Source organism: Pipistrellus kuhlii, unplaced genomic scaffold (assembly GCF_014108245.1).
Source record: "Pipistrellus kuhlii isolate mPipKuh1 unplaced genomic scaffold, mPipKuh1.p scaffold_m20_p_9, whole genome shotgun sequence".
Classification (NCBI taxonomy): Eukaryota; Metazoa; Chordata; class Mammalia; order Chiroptera; family Vespertilionidae; genus Pipistrellus; species Pipistrellus kuhlii.
In genome coordinates, this window is record NW_023425595.1 from 66,733,101 (window position 1) to 66,749,468 (window position 16,368).

General features: G+C 58.2%; 1 protein-coding gene across 4 annotated transcripts in view; it reads left to right on the top strand.

Moving 5' to 3' along the window:
• Positions 1-16,368, top strand: part of CEP164 (centrosomal protein 164) — a 65,005-nt gene that overhangs the window by 33,514 nt on the left and 15,123 nt on the right. For all 4 annotated transcript variants that reach the window (XM_045577592.1, XM_045577591.1, XM_045577593.1 and 1 more), the window contains 6 exons: positions 3,599-3,964; positions 5,558-5,638; positions 7,170-7,253; positions 9,487-9,569; positions 11,118-11,285; positions 12,079-12,198. In XM_045577592.1, the coding sequence (XP_045433548.1) occupies positions 3,599-3,964; positions 5,558-5,638; positions 7,170-7,253; positions 9,487-9,569; positions 11,118-11,285; positions 12,079-12,198 (902 nt within the window). The remainder of the gene's footprint in view (positions 1-3,598; positions 3,965-5,557; positions 5,639-7,169; positions 7,254-9,486; positions 9,570-11,117; positions 11,286-12,078; positions 12,199-16,368) is intronic.

Sequence of the window (16,368 nt, forward strand, 5' to 3'; positions counted from 1 at the left end):
ATAAGGCTGGTAAGCAGAGGCAGTTAGGGGCAATGAGGCAGGCAGGCAGGCAGGCAACTGGTTAGGAACCAGTGGTGCCAGATTGTGAGAGGGATGAGGCGTCCGTCGTGGGCACTGCTGCATTATGGGCACTGCGTGTACATTCATGTGCACGTGAGGCTTTTCTCCCGTTGAGTGCTGAAGTGGGGGTTGCAAGCCCCTATCCTGGTTGGACCGGGCAGATGAATGAATGGACGGCTGGAGAAAGCCACGGCGGCTTCCCTGTGGTGTGAGGTCACCTGTGCACTCTGTTGTCATATCCCAGCCTTTCCTTTGTGGTGTTGGGTCCATATTCTCTCGATTTGCATGTGTGACCCCTCCTGGGGGGTCACTGCCAATGTGCACATCCCCTGGTTGGCATTTGCCAACCTTGCCCAGAGAACCGGCCTTCTGCCGTGTGGTGTCACCCCTCGGCTCCCTCCACTTCGGGGCGTCCCTGGGCAGAGTGCTCTCGGATGGGTGCGGTGTCCTGGGGTGTTTGTCTGGCGCATGCACCTGGGAGAAAAAGAGGACTCGGTGCTGGGGGCAGGGAAGCGAGCCTCACACAAGTCCCCCTGCTACACGGGCACCTGATGGTCTATCAATATGCAAATTGGGACACTATAACAGACAATGCTGTGCCCAAACAGAGGCAGCTACAGGTCTCAGAGAGGAAAGCAGTCAGTACTAAGGATGAAAAGCATAGGATTTTTAATTAGCCTGTAAAAAGAGTAAAAGAGTGAGGGAGGAGGGGGGGAAATGGGGAAGGGCAAGAGGGAGGGAAGAACTTTATAAAGGAGTCAGATTTTTAGATTCAATTGTTGATAGATATGTATTTATTGCCATTTTATTGATTATATTTTTGATCTTTTTTCCCTCTTCTTCTTTTTGTTAAAAAATACTCTTCAACATATCATGCAACACTAGTTTGGTGGTGATGAACTCCTTTAGCTTTTTCTTGCCTTTGAAGCTCTTTATCTGACTTTCGATTCTAAACAATAGCTTTGCTGGGTAGAGTAATCTTGGTTGTAGGTTCCTGCTATTTATCACTTTGAATATTTCTTGCCACTGCCTTCTGGCCATAACGTTTCTGTCGAGACATCAGCTAACAGTTGTATGGGCATTCCCTTGTAGGTAACTAATTGTTTTTCTTTTGCTGCTTTTAAGATTCTCCCTTTTTCTTTAACCCTTGGCATTTTAATTATGATATGTCTTGGTGTGGGCCTCTTGGGGTACCTCTTGCTTGGGACTCTCTGGGCTTCCTGGACTTATAAGCCATTTCTTTCTCCAGGTAGGGGAAGTTTTATGTCATTCTTTTTTTCATTTTCTTCTTTAAAAAAATATTTTTATTGATTTCAAAGAGGAAGGGAGAGCAGGAGAGAGATAGAAACATCAATGATGAGAAAAAATCATTGATTGGCTGCCTCCTGCACTCCACCTACTGGGGATTGAGCGCACAACCTGGGCATGTGCCCTTCACCAGGACTGAAAGCAGGACCCTTTAGTCCACAGACCAATGTTCTATCCACTGAGCCAAACCAGCTAGAGCTTTGTCATTATTTCTTCAAATAGGTTTTCAATATCTTGCTCTCTTTGTTCTCCTTTCAGTACCTCCATAATGCGAATGTTGGTACACTTGAAGTTGTCCCAGAGGCTCCTTATACTATCTTCATATTTTTGGATTATTTTTCCCTATTTGTTCTTCTGATTGGGGGTTCTTTGCTCTCTCAGATTCCAAATAGTTTATTTAATTTTCAGACTCCTCAGGCTGAGCTCTGAGCTGGTCCGCTTCTCTGCCTCTCCTAATGGGCCCTGGCATGTCTGGGCAGCTGGTCAGTGGGCTGCCAGACCTGCAGGCAAGTGCCCTGGCTGTGAGTGAAGCAGCTCCCTGACAGGCAGCGTCAGTGGATGCTGTGCTGGGGTTGTTCCTTGTGCCTGTTGTCAGGCCCCCTGTTTGGGTGATGGGGGCAGGGAGGTCTCGGATGTTATGTGCAGCTCAGGTGTGGGCACAGGTATTTGCTGGGAGGAGGTGTCCCTGCCTGAGCTCAGGAGAGGTCACTGGCTGCATTTCTGGGGCAGGGAAGGGGCCCTGTGTTTATTTTGGCCAGTTCAGCTCCAAAGGTATCCTAGTCTTCAAAGTGAGTTGTATGTGAGCAGCAGGTGTGAGGCGAGGTGTGTGTGAGCAGCAGGGTGTGAAGGGAGGTGTGTGTGAGCAGCAGGTGTGAAGGGAGGTGTGTGTGAGCAGCAGGTGTGAGGTGAGGTGTGTGTGATCAGCAGGTGTGAGGTGAGGTGTGTATGATCAGCAGGTGTGAGGTGAGGTGTGTGTGAGCAGCAGGTGTGAGGCGAGGTATGTGTGAACAGCAGGTGTGAGGTGAGGTGTGTGAGCAGTAGGTGTGAAGGGTGGTGTGTGAGCAGCTGGTGTGAGGTGAGGTGTGAGCAGCAGGTGTGAGGTGAGGTGTGTGAGCAGTAGGTGTGAAGGGTGGTGTGTGAGCAGCTGGTGTGAGGTGAGGTGTGAGCAGCAGGTGTGAAAGGTGGTATGTGAGCAGCAGGTGTGAGGCGATGTGTGTGTGAGCAGCAGGTGTTAAGGGAGATGTGTGTGAGCAGCAGGTGTGAAGGGAGGTGTGTGTGAGCAGCAGGTGTGAAGGGAGGTGTGTGTGAGCAGCAGGTGTGAAGGGAGGTGTGTGTGAGCAGCAGGTGTGAAGGGAGGTGTGTGTGATCAGGGTGCAGCAGTGGTGGAGTCGCTGCCATGGTCATTTTTCCGGAGGCCCTGGTAGAGGGCCTGGGCTTTGCTCCCCTGTGGCTCCTGCCAGGCTGTGTTGCTGATGGAGTTGATGGGGTGCAGCAGGCCCTAGAACTGGGACATTTCTACCTGATGTGCTCCTCCCTCTACCCCTTATACACACAAATTCCTCAGAACTGCTGTGGTCCGAGGCTTCCTCCTCAAGCGTCCTCCTTCCACTCCTCAGTCGCAGGTCTGAGACCCGTGTTCAAAGGCTTTCCTCCCTCCTTTGTACTTCACAAGCATTTCCCCCCAAATGGATGGCACCCCATCCTGGCACGTGCGCTCAGAGCCTGAGTGGGTGCTCCCACGAGGACCCGTCCAGGCCTGTGCAGGGGCTTGGAGGAGGCTGCACCTGCTGCTGTGAGGAAGGTGTCCTCCCTGCTGCCTTTTAAAGACGAGAAATAGGAACCCTAGGCTCCGGTGCTTTTCATGTGGTTCTCTGTCCAGTCATTGTGAATAGATGCCGACCGGCTGTGACCTCACGATTTGTCCCTCGGGGCTGGAATGAGAGGCTCCTGCCTCGAGGACGTGGCAGGTGGAGGGCGGCGGGCCTCCCGGCAGCGGTGTCCCTGCTCCTCCGGGTTGGTGTCTGGTGGGGCATCCCCGCGTCACCAGGGCATTCAGAGTCAGCGGGTCTGGGAGCCAGGAGTCTGTGTTCCCCAAAGCTTTGGGAGGGGGTGCTTGATAACCACAGGTGTCAGCACTGGAGCACTGGCCTAGGGGTTGCGGAGACCCGACTTGCAGCAAGCCTCCGAACGCTTTACTAACTCCTGCTGTTTCCTTTCTGACATGACCCAGGAGTCTCCCCAGGAGTCTCCAGGAACAAGCCAGCCCGAGGAGAAGGCCCTCTCTCCTGACTCGGGGGCCGCCAGCCCCCCGACTCACAACAGGCTCTCCGGCCGAGGTGCAGACAGCAGCCTGGCCAGCGCAGGCAGCAGAGGGCCACGGGGAGGAGGAGCGAGCGCCCGGCTCCCGGGAAGAGACAAGAATCACAAGAGTGACCCTGCGATGACGGCCACGAGTCCCGTGGGCCCCGGGGGCGACCAGCCCGCCACGTCCTGTAAGAGAGACGCCCCCCAGGACCCGGCTGCAGCGGGGGAGGCCGCAGCAGAGCCGGAGGAGGAGGTCCCTGTCCCGGGAGAGAGCGAGTCAGACAGCAGCGACGTGAGTGTCCCACGGCGTCCTGGAGCCTCTGCTGCTCCCGCACCCTGACCTGTCGCAGAGGCGGGCGCTCCCTCTGCGGGCCTGCGGGGTGGGGGGGGGTGGGGATGGGGGGAGGGGCATCAGCCAGGGGCCTCCGTGTGGGAAGCAGGCCACTCAGTGGCAGGCGTCCTGAAGGAAATTCGGAGCAGACGCTTGCCTTCCCATTGGGAGCCTTCTGGGATTGCCACGTCTTCTGTCTACTTCCTTCCTCTTCCCATTACCGCCTCCCCTGCTACTTTTTTTTTTTTTTTTAAATATATTTTTATTGATTTTTAGAGAGAGAGCAAGAGAGAGGGGAGAGAGATAGAAATATCAGTGATGAGAGAGAATCATTGATTGGCTGCTTCATGTACATCTCTCTACTGGGGATGGAGCCCGCAACCTGGGCACCTGGGCGAGTGCCCTGACCGGAATCGAACCAGCGACCCCTTGGTTCCTGGGTCAGTGCTCAACTGCTGAGCCTGGCAGGCCGGGCTCCCCTGCTGCTTCGTGCCTTCATGTTGGGATTGGCCTTGGTTGCAGCAATCTGAGTTCCTGCAGAGAGGAGAACCCCGAAAGGGCAGGGCAGGTGGGGCTCCTGCTCAGCCCCGGGCAGTTAGGTCATTGGTTTCTGTGGCTCTTTGTGCGCCAATCCAAGACCCGGCCAAAGGCCCGATGGACAGAAGCCAGCCCTGGGGGAGAGCCGTGGGCGTTTTCCAGCCCTTAGTCCTGCTCCTCCAGGTGATGGTGGGGGAATTCATTTAAGGAGCTTTTAATGATTCCTGGAAAGGACACTCATGCTGTGTGTGTTTCCGGACAGCATCAACTGCCCTAGGCCACCTTTCTAGCCATGCCCACTGCACTTGCTGGCTCTCCTTGGCTTGCAAACCCTTCTACTCCGTACTCAGCTGGGCTGCCAACCTGAGGGGCAGGGGGCTGGGGGCTGTGTCCAGAGAGAATGGGAGGGTCTTAGGCCTCTCGGTTTTCTAGAAAAGGCGGGCTCTAGTTTGGGCTCAGCCTCATGTTGGCATCCTGGCCTGACAGAGCTCCCTGGGTAGTGATCAAGACCCCCTGCCCTCTGTCCCGGTGACTGGAGTGGGTCTGTGTCCCAGGGTCATGACCCCTGCCCTCTGTCCTGGTGACTGTCTGTGGGTCTGTGTCCCAGGGTCATGACCCTGCCCTCTGTCCCCGGGACTGGTGTGGGTCTGTGTCCCAGGGTCATGACCCCTGCCCTCTGACCCAGTGACCGTCTGTGGGTCTGTGTCCCAGGGTCATGACCCCGCCCTCTGTCCCGGTGACTGGTGTGGGTCTGTGTCCCAGGGTCATGACCCCGCCCTCTGTCCTGGTGACTGGTGTGGGTCTGTGTCCCAGGGTCATGACCCCGCCCTCTGTCCCGGTGACTGGTGTGGGTCTGTGTCCCAGGGTCATGACCCTGCCCTCTGTCCCGGTGACTGGAGTGGGTCTGTGTCCCAGGGTCATGACCCCTGCCTTCTGTCCCGGTGACCGTCTGTGGGTCTGTGTCCCAGGGTCATGACCCCTGCCTTCTGCTCTGGTGACTGTGGTCTGTCTCCCCAGGCGCAGGAGATCAGTGAACACATGAAGGAGCTACAGGGCTCAGACTCCGATGCCTCCGACTCCAAGTCCCTCCTGGGCCTGGTGAGTCAGAGGAGGGAGCAGGGGCTGGGAGGAAGCATGCGTTCGCGGGTCACGGTGCCAAGTGTCTGCCTCTCATCACACCTATCCCTGGCCCTCACTGAGGATAATACTGCCTGCTGTATAGTTTGTCATGAGAAGAAATTAGGTCAAGGGAACCCTCAGCACATAAACCGTAAAGAAAGGCCGCTGTTGTTGCCATGGCTGCCGTGTGAATGCCCTGAGGTCCTACGTGGTCAGTGCCTCTGGGCTCTGCAGGAATGTCACCTGGATCCAGGCGGCCACAGGCTGTGCGTGCGTGCGTGCGTGCGTGCGTGTGTGTGTGTGTGCGTGCGTGCGTGCGTGTGATCACTGAGCGATGGCGAGGACCGACTCAGGCTGTGGCCAGGGGGGTGCTGGGGTCTCATCTCTAAAGTCAGGACATTGTCCTGGAATGCCAGCCTCCATGGTTTCCTTGTCCCAGCCCTTTCCACAGCCCCTGGCATCCTGCTTCCTTCCAGGCCTGCGTCTCGGAGGGGCGTGCTTCGGGATGCGTCTGGGCCAAGCATTGCCTCTGGACGCCGCGCTCCCTGATTGGAGGAGGTGGTCCAAGGGGCGGGGCTCATGGAGGAGGGTGCAGAGGAGGCAGGAGGTGTGTGCTCCCGCCCCTTCCCGGGCCTGGGCTAAGGAGGCAGTGGAGCTGCATGGAGTGGAGTAGAACTCACTCTGAAAGGAAATGTCACCCAAAAGGAACTCATAAGCCAGGAAGCGAGGCACAGAGCCCCTGCTGGCAAAGGCGCCGGGAAGGAGGCCATGCTCGGGGCTCTTCGATGGGCTCTGCCCTTCCGAGGGGCCACTGTGGAGCCGGTGCCCACCGTCCTCTTCTCCGAGGGGGTGCCTGGAGGACAGCACGGCTGCAGGGCCAGAACATGCTGCCAGGTAGCAGGCCCTCACCTTGCCCAGTGGGCTCTCAGGTGTGGAGGGCGGCGGCATGGTTACCTGGCCGCCGGGTACTGCCCAGCGAGAAGCTGGTGGTTCGGAGGCACTGGACGTGAGGAGCCTGCACGCCTTTCCGACCGGCACACTGTCTTCGGGCGCTTCAGTTCGGCACAGCGGGGAGGGGACAAGCTTTGTGGCAGGCATTGTGCCAAGAGCCTGGGCTTTGGAGTCTGTCGCGGGCACATCTGCCCGCAGCCCCGGTCTGTCAGCAGCGCGGCCTTGGGGAAGTGACACTTGCTGTCAGCTCTTTCTCGCCGGGAGGTGCGATAGGAGTACTGCTCCAGAGGGCTCTTTCCTCGTCAATTTCTACGAGCAATGTCCAGCACACAGCCATCAAGAGCCTTTAACGTGACTACGCACACACCACCGTGGTCCACAGCGAACGTGCGAGCAGGCTTGCCTGGCCACCTCTTTCCGTCTGCTCACGTGCTGTTTTGAAGATTAATTAGGTGTCAGAATGTTGAGTGCAGTGCCTGGCGTGCGGCAGGTTCCCCCTGGAAGGCGGTGAGGGCCGGTGTGAGGGCAGCGTTGACCTCCTCCCCCTCCCCGTCTCCAGGACTTCGGTTTTTGCGGCCGGATCTCCGAGCAGCTGCTGGACATGGACCTGCTTTTCCCGGTCCCGGACAGAGCCCACTGGGCGGTGAGTCTCTGGGTGATGGCCTGGGTCTCCCTTTTTGGGGTAGCCCAGAGCTGAGCCCTGCCCATCCCAGCACGCATTTACGGGAGCTTCCTCCCTCTGGAGTCCTTGAGGCCTGGCCCTGAGGCGAGCTTCTGACCACTCCTTCACTGTGCTGTGCGAATCGAGGCCCTCGTCCCCGTCCCCCCTCCGACCCCGCCCCAGCCACCGCATTTACCCGCTTACCCATCGTTTAGCCCGAGGGTTGCCCACTGCTCAGGTGCAGAGTGCTGCATGGATTGTGGATTCCACGGTGCTTCCCAGCCGGGCCCGTGCAGCCGTGGCCGCCTTATCCTCAGCCTCCCTGTGGGCTCCAGCTGCGCCCTCTCTCCCCTCCCTGCTCTGCCTCCTGCTCCTTCCCCTGCCCAGGCCTTTCCGGTCTCCTCCAGGCCGGAGGCAGCAGCCCCTCCCTTCCCCCCTCTTAGTGCTGCGTTTGTTCGTTTGTTCGAAGGTCCTTTGTCTCCCTGTCAGACAGAAGCTCTGTGTGGGCGCGGTGATGTCTGCTCCAGAGCAGGTACCAGGACGACTCAGACACAAGTCCTGTCCTTACGGAGCTGTGTTATGAGGAGAAAATGGCACAAAGAATGTAAAAATTAGCATGTAAATTTCAAACATGCTTAGCTTTCTGACTGGTCCTGCCGAGTGCATTGCCTACGAGAGCATTGCCTCTGGGCTTTGGCGGGAAAATTACAGGCCTCCCTCTAGGAGTCCGGAGGCTGGGCATGGGTGTGTGTGTGTGTGTGTGTGTGTGTGTGGCATCACTGAGTCAGGAAGGGTCCTGTGGGTCCATTTCCAAGGAAGACAAGCAGGCCCTTTTCCTCCTCTGTTGGTTAACAGAAGAGAGGATCTGGCCACGGACTCCACAGGTTTGCGGGGCATTTGGTTTGAAATGGACACTTGTTGGGTGAAACGAACAAGAGGCTTGATGTGAATCTAGTGAATGCGTGCCAAGCCCGGCACCATATTCAAGATGATGATTATGATCAGTTATAAACATGATGAATTTTATGACAAGTTACAAAAGTGACTTAGCTGGTGTGGCTCAGTGGATAGGGCATTGGCCTGCGGACCAAAGGGTTCCGGTCTGATTCTGGTCAAGGGCCTTGGCTGCAGGCTCATTGCCGGCCCGGGCCCTGTCGGGGTGCGTGCAGGAGGCAACCATTCGATGTGTTTCTTTCATATCGATGTTTCTGACTTACCCTCTGTCTTCCACTCTCCCTAAAAATCGATGGGAAAATATCCTCGGGCTTTATGACGAGATTGTTTTTTTTTTTTTAATTTTTAAAATTAAATTATTATCTGTGTACATATTTTAACATTGACCCCCCTCCCATACGTACCCTCCCTCCCCAGAGTTCTGTGTCCATTGGTTGTACTTACATGCATGCATACAAGTCCTTCGGTTGATCTCTTATCTCCCTCAGATCTCCCTCCCTTCCCCGCTGTAATTTGACAGTCTGCTTGTTGCTTTACTGTCTCAGTATCTATCTTTTGGTTCATCAGTTTATAATGTTCTTTATTATCCACAAATGAGTGAGGTTATGTGGTGTTTCTCTTTCATTGACTGGCTTATTTCACTCAGCATGATGTTCTCCAGTTCCATCCAGGTAGATTGTTGGGTGTTTGATAGATGGTGCATCCTTGACCCCGAAGTGGCCTCGGGGCCGCTGATGGGAGCTGTGTGGACGGAGTGACGGAGCCCCGTCAGGCTCCCTTCCTGTCTTCCTGTCTTTCTGTCTGGGCGCAGCTCTCTTGTCTTTCCCCTCGGGGGCAGCTGTGTGTTCCCTCAGCCGTGCCATCTCAGTGTCCTTGGTGTCACTGGCACGGGAGGTCCGGCCCCAGGACACGGGGTTCACAGATCTCTCCTTCACCCACAGCGAACACGTCCGGCGGCAGGGGCAGGCTTTCCCCCTCCGTGTCTTCCCGCAGCCCCGGCTCTGGTTCTGGGGCAGCGGCTGTGGTGTCTGGCTCGCCCTCCCCAGCCAGCCCGGCCGGCCCTGGGAGCAGCTGGGAGCCGGGACTTAGCCAGAGCCCAGGGGCTTGACTGGACAGTAGACAGGCCGCTTCCACTGCATCCCGAGGGGTCCTCACCACCAAGGAGCCACTCTCACTGCTTCCCCCGAGCACGGCAGGCAGGGAGGGTGGAGGGGTCCACATCCAGACCCTCCACTGTGCACTTCGCCGCTGCTGCCCGCAGGCCCAGAGGCCGGGAGGAGGCCAGGACAACAGCCAGTCCAGCCACGAGGAGCTGCAGAGCGAGCCCTCCCTCGGCTCCGAGAGGTACGGCTGTGGGAGGCGCCGCAGGGAACTCTGGGATGTGTGCTGGTCCCGTGGCTCAGGTGCTCCTGCCTGAAGGCGCGTGGGAGCCGACAGGATGGCCTGGCAAAGTGTGTGTGTGTGAGAGAGGGTGTGTGTGTGTGAGGGGGGTGAGAGAGTGTGTGTATGTGCTTGTGTAAGTGTGTGTGTGTGTGTGTGAGAGAGGGTGTGTGTGTGAGTGCTTGTGTGTGTGTGTGCGTGGGGGGGTGAGAGAGTGTGTGTGTATGTGCTTGTGTGTGTGTGTGTGAGTGTGAGTGTGTGTGTGAGTGCTTGTGTGTGTGTGTGAGTGTGTGTGTATATGTGCTTGTGTAAGTGTGTGTGTGTGTGAGAGAGTGTGTGTATGATGAGTGCATATGCTTGTGTAAGAGTGTGAGTGTGTGTGAGAGAATGAGTGAGTATATATGCTTGTGTAAGAGTGAATGTATGAGTGAGTGTATTTGCTTGTGTAAGTGTGTGTGAGGATGAGTGAATGTGCTTGTGTAACTGTGAGGGTGTGTATAAGAGTGTGTGTATGAGTGAGTGTATATGCTTGTGTAAGTGTATGTATGAGTGCGTGTGTGAGAGAATGAGTGTATATACTTGTGTGTGTGTGTGAGTGTGTGTGTGTGTGAGTGTGAGTGTGAGTGTGTGTGTGAGCGTGTGTGTGAGCGTGTGTGTGTGTGTGAGTGTGTGTGTGAGTGTGTGTGTGAGTGTGAGTGTGTGTGTGTGAGTGTGTGTGTGAGTGTATGTGAGTGTGTGTGAGTGTGTGTGTGTGTATGAGTGTGTGTGAGTGTGAGTGTGTGTGTGAGTGTGTGTGTGTGTGAGTGTGTGTGACTGTGTGTGTGTGTGTGTGTGTGTGTGAGCGTGAGTGTGGTGAGCGCAGACCTGTGACTCCACAGGACAGGAGAGTGAAGAGCTGCTGTGTCTGGTTGACCCTGCACGTGGCAGCACCGTGGGCCGGCCCGCCTGTCGCTGCTGGGATGAGCTGTGTCTGGCTGTGGCCGGCGCGGGAGTAGCTGCGGAGCCTGGGGTCATGCGGGAGGGTCCCTTCGGCAGCTCAGAGCTGGACCAGGGCCCCGCCCAGCAGAACAGGCGTGGCTGTGTGTGTTGGGGAGGGGCTTCCCGCCTCCCAGGCTTGAGCCCTGATAGATAAAGGCTGCCGCCTGGGAGGGGAGGGCAGCCATTCTACATTTTGGACCTTGAAAAACCATCAGAATTCTTCCTTGAAGCCTGAGCCCCATGCCTTTCCGATAGTCTGACCACTGGAATCTGGCTGTCCCCTTCCTTCCTATTTTCTGCTGGGTCCTTGCCTCCCTCCCTGGCCCAGCGTGCAGCCTCTGCGCCCAAGGGTGGTGCCGCTCTGCTCCTGGGCAGAGTGCAGGGCCCTGGTCCGTCCCGAATGGGAGCACTCAGCAGGGAGTCTCCCTTCCTGCTCCTCCAGCTGCTCTGCTCCGCCCCTCCCACTCCGTGAACCTGGAACCCAGGCTGCACCCCAGTCTCCTCCTGACTCCCCTCTCTGGCTGGTCTGACCAGGGTCTCCCCTGCACTTCTGTTCGGGGAGCGGCTTGGGAGTCCCCGGCACAGCCAGGCCACCGGGAAAGGGCCTCTGCAGGCCCCTGAGGGGCAGCCTGAGCGGCGGGGGACACAGGCGCCCGCGGAGCACTCTGCACGCAGCCCCCTCCCGCCCGAGTCCCTGCACAGGTAAGCGTGGTGTGCCTCCCGGGAAGGCGGCCAGCCTGGGGGCTTGTGTGTGGGGCTGAGGGTCTGGGTGACGGGCCTGGAGAAGGGGGGCAGTGAGTGGCCCTCCTGAAGCCGGAGGGTGAGGAAATTGGTCTCTTCTGAGCAGTCAATCTGCAGCTGAAATTGGGGTGCCTCGTCTGATTAGGGGAGCTTAGGAACTCTTGAATGAGCCAGGTCTCTTCTGACCCAGCTGCCTCCCCACCAGGGCTGGACAGGGACTGCTGTTACCTGTTAGGGGGCTGTGCTGGGCCTGCCCTGCGGCCCTTTCTCCTAGTCTCCGCCCAGCAACCCCTCCCACCCAGTGGCATCCCACCTTGGGCGGGCGGGGGGGGGGGGGGTAAGCACCCCTGTGGGCCCCGTAGTGTGCCGGGCGAGGGAGGGGTCCCACCCCAGCTTCCCTGCGGCCAGCGGAGGTGCACACCCGGGCTGGTGCTGTCTGCTGGGGAGACCCTGCGCAGTGAGCCTGGGGGAGTTAGCAGCACCCGTGCTCGGTTGCCAATCTATGGGGCACCCGCTGTAGGCAGACTTCCTGGGCCCAGTCAGCATCTGCCTCCACGTGGGAGGGCACATCTGCTCTTTGTTGTAAACAGCTCAGAAGAGGCCGGAGAACAGAGGGAGCGTTAAGACCGAGGAAGGGAAACTGTTGGAGCTGCCTCCCTGTCCCCATCACAGCTCTCTGACCCTGAATGGGGTGCCACTGGAGCCCCTGCTTTTCAGCTGGCTGTAACACATGTGCTTCTTTATTGCCATCAAGGGATGGAAGCCCCAGTCCACCTGCCGCCTGCAAGAGTGACGAGGCGCCGGGCTCCCAGGCCGAGGAGCCCGAGGAGGAGGAGGTGGTGGCTGGCCCCACCCTGCCCATCTCTCCGGAGCGGTAAGGGCCTGTCCTCCATCATGTGTGGGTAGCTGTAGATCCCATCCACTCTTTTTTTTTTATTTTTTTTTTTAATCCTCACCTGAGGACAAACCCACAACTGAGATGTGCCCTTGACCAGGAATTGAACCTGGGACCCTTTGGTCCATGGCCTGACACTAACCACTGAGCCAGACCAGCCAGGGCTGTTTCCACCCACTCTTGGGTGATGGGGAAAGATGCTCCAACCCCCCAAAGGTGGTGTGTGTGGGGAGTGTACCCTGGTTCTGTGAGCAGCCTTGAGACCCCAAGGAGCCATCACTGTCCCCAGGACTCCCCTTGTCGGACCTGGGGAGCAAGGGTGCAGGGGAGGGGGCACCTCCTGAGTCATTGGAGAAACCTGATAAGTCATGTTCTCCTCTTTGCCAAGCACTATTTCTTTTTTATTTTTTAAATTCTTTTTTTTATTATTTTTGTTTTTGAAAGCATTACACATGGTCTCCCTTTCCCCCATTGACCCTCTCAGCCCGCCTCCCCTCCCACTGTTTTCTCTTTCCTCTGTAATGGGAGAAAAATGCCCATTTCGAAAAAAAGCAGAAGTTTTTGGGAGCTATTTATGTACATCCGAGTTGTACAAGTCAATGAATGTTGACACGTGTATGCACCACAGACCCACCCCCGGATCACACGGGGAGCATCCCGTTCCCTTACGCCCCCTTATCCTCCTGGGCCACCCGGCCTGGCTCTGCCCGCAGACCCGGCTTTCCAGTCTCCTCCTGCCCGTGAGTGGGCTGGATGGTACGCAGAGGGCTCTTTGTGGTTTGAAGCTCACCACAACTTAGACATCATTTAGGTTTCTCTGCCCAGTTCACCTCCCCCCTCCCACCCCTTTTACAGATGGGGAGACCGAGGCTCAGGGAGGTAAAGGCTCAGGGCACATGGCTAGTTGGTTGCAGAATTAGAACTAGATTCTAGCCACTGGGACGTCTGGCTTCGTGGGGCCTCTGCTGTTCTCGGCAAGGACAGGCAGGGCCAGGCACCTGTGTGCCTGGCTGGGCCTGAGTGGTTCGGAAGCATCCTCGCCCTCGGCCCGGGGCTGGCTGCTGAGCAGGGACTGTCCATCGCGATGGCACGCCATAGTGTCCCGGGCGCTGGCGAGGCAGACCACGCGCTGCGGAGCGAGGTCCTGAGGGGCCTGTTCTCAGGGGCTGACCGGCCGCAGCAACAGCTCTGCCCCGAGGGTGACGGGGCGCTCCCAGGCCGCCTCGGTGGCTGTGGACAGCCGGGTCAGGGTGCTTTCCCTGGGGACAGAGGCGAGTGGTTCAGAGAAGGGGCCCTCTGGGCAGAGGTCAGAGGTCAGAGGTCAGAGGTGGTCCCTTCCCCTCTGGGAGAGAGGCTGGGCAGTGAGGGCAGCCAGGGCACCGTCCCAGCGATGCTGCCCTGCTGGGGCCTCGGGGACACGTGCCCGGAGCAGTGCACACAGGGCCCTTGGGACACGCCTCTGCCCTCTGCGTCTTCCCAGGCCCCGCACTCCCTGTCCTTACTGCTCACAGCCGTGTCAGGATGGGGTGGCCTTCCCGGTTTTGTGGGGAGCAGTCTGTGCCTCATTCGAGCCTGGGAATTTTAATACACGGAGGTGACTGGCATCATGGAGAGGCCAGTGGCTCCGAAAGAGGACTGAGTTGCTAACATTTCCAGAGAAGGGGGCATGCCACACACCCGGGCCGCAGGGGGAAGGACCGGGCTGGTCAGGAGGCAGGAGAGGTGAGAAGGGAGGGCGTGGTCAGAACCTTTATTGGGGTTTTCGTGGGAAGGAATGGATGAGGCGGGGTGGGTACCTGAAGTGCGGGGTTGGGGGGTTTGAAATGTGGCCCTGGGTTATGGTGGGCTCTGGGTGGTTTAGGGGAGGAAGATACCCGTGGTGTGCAATGGATGCAGGACTGTCTGTAAGAGCTGGCTAGTCCTGGGAGGGGCAGCCTCTCTTATCAGCGAGCTTTTTACAGAAGCTGAAGAACACGAGGAATAGAGCCTGCCACCTTTCGTGGATGTCACGCTGAGTCAGAGGGGGCAGGAGCAGAGGGCCGGGCAGCGAGCGGGGGCTGGACTCGCAAGCAGTCACCGCCACGCACGCTTCATGGCAGGCCCGGGTCTGGCAGCCGGGACCTTCTTCCCTTTGCCACGCCCACATCTTCCATGAGGCGAATCACGGGGTGCCGTGTGGGGACACGTGTCTCTGGTTGCAACCCCAGTGCCAGTGGTGCTCGGCCGTGCCAGAGGGTCCGGGTGCCGTGTCTCCCCCGCCTCTTCCCGCCGCCGCCGCCCTGCCTCCTCCTCGCTCAGGCCGGCCTGCCATGGCTGTGCTGCAGGGACCGCTGGGGCTGGTGCCCGAGGGCGGCCTAGAAAACAGACCTGCCTTTCCCTCTGCAGGCTCCACCCCCCTCTCCGTGCAGGAGTCTGCCTGTGGGCCAGTGCTGCCCGCCTTGGACCGAGGGAGTTCAGGGTGGCACATGTGCAGAGCAGGGCCGCGGGGAAGGGCGCACTAAGAAGTAGGCGGTGTGCCCGCTCCCACGCGTGTGAGCCAGCTCACCGGTGCGTGCAGCCGGGCTCAGGCTGCGTGCTGTCGGACGCCTCGTCTTTCCGCAGCATCTGTCCCCGGGGTTCCACGTAGCTACACGGCCCAAGGGAGACACACACAGGCGCCATCTCAGGGAAAACGTGTTTGCAGCCAAGGCTGGAAATGAGTTGGAGGGTTGATGAGGCGGAGAGCTGGGGAGGCTCTTTCAAGGGCAGGATGCTGGGGGAGGGGGGGTGGCAGCCGCCTCGCTCACATCTGCATTGCTGGGCCGTGGGGCCTGGGAGGAAGCTGGCATTGGGGGGAGGGGGTGGAGCTGGCAGCAGAAGAGAATTAAAGACAGAGCTTGGGACCGGTTCTGGTCCGAGCTATAATTTCGGGATGGAGGAAGGAAAGGTGTAATGGTATTTCAGATGTCCTGCCTGCCTTCTCTCTGTGGTCTCGGGCTGAGAGGAAATGGTCCCAAAGGCCTGTTGTCACCTGCCACCCTAACCGCCTGGCCGCCCTCCATCGCTGCAGGGTGGGGAGTGGCTCCTGCTCCTGGGTTTGGCCCCAGCCACATGCTGCTGAGGTGGTTGGGGGGGGCGGGGGGGAAATGGAGGGGGGGGAGGGGGCCCTGCCAGGCCGAGCACTGTGGGAGGAGGTGGTGGTCGGGTGGCAAGAGCAATTTCTAACGTGAGATTTAGGGACCTGGGAATGCAAACGTGTGCTGGCTTTTAGGAAAATGGCTCTGAGAGGCGGAACACTTTATCTCGCTTGTGCTTTCGTTGTTCTGAATGCTCTTGGGGTTTCTCTTTGGGTACTTCTTTCAGAACCAGAGTGCAAGCAACAAGCAGCCTCGTTAATCTGTAGGCATCTTTGTAACCGATAGCCTTCGTCCTTTCCTACCACCCACCATATGCACCGGCTTAGCTCTGAGTTTCTTCTACCCTTTGTTGTTGTTACTCCTCACCTGAGGATTTTTTTCCATTTTTTTTTTTTTAGAGTGGAAGGAAGGGGGAGAGAGAAACATTGATGTGAGAGACACATCGATTGGTTGCCTCCTACATGAGCCCCAACCAGGGCCAGGGATTGAGCCTGCAACCGAGGTACATGCTCTTGATTGGAATCAAACCCGAGACCCTTTTGGTGTGCAGCTGACACTAACCACTGGGCACACCAGCCAGGACTCTGATCTACTTTTAAACATGGGTTCCTCTCAGTGGATGAATGTGCGGCCTTGTGCGGAGCTCTGGAGCCTGGCGTCTGCTGTGCTCTGCTTCTCTCTCTGGCTTAGGGGTGGTCCGCTGCCTGGCTCACTGGGCAGTGGGGTGGGGTTTCCTGTCCCTGGCCTCCGTGGACTGTTCTGGGAGGGATGCTGCTGCGTCCCCTGGCTCCTATGCGTTGGCCTCTGTGCAGTTTCAGAGGCAAAGAGCCGCCTCTGGGGACTTCCAAACTGACTGCGGGAGCCCCAGTGGAGGGACAGGGCGGGCTTGGGCCACGCGGGAGGAATCGTCAGGGCCAGCGCTTCCCTTTCTCCTCTGCTGCCCGCTTGGGAGCCTCATGTCTGCTACAGGCCTGCTGTGCGCTGCCTTCCCCTGGGCTTCGGGGCCTTAGCCGGCCACGTGGGGCTTGTCCTG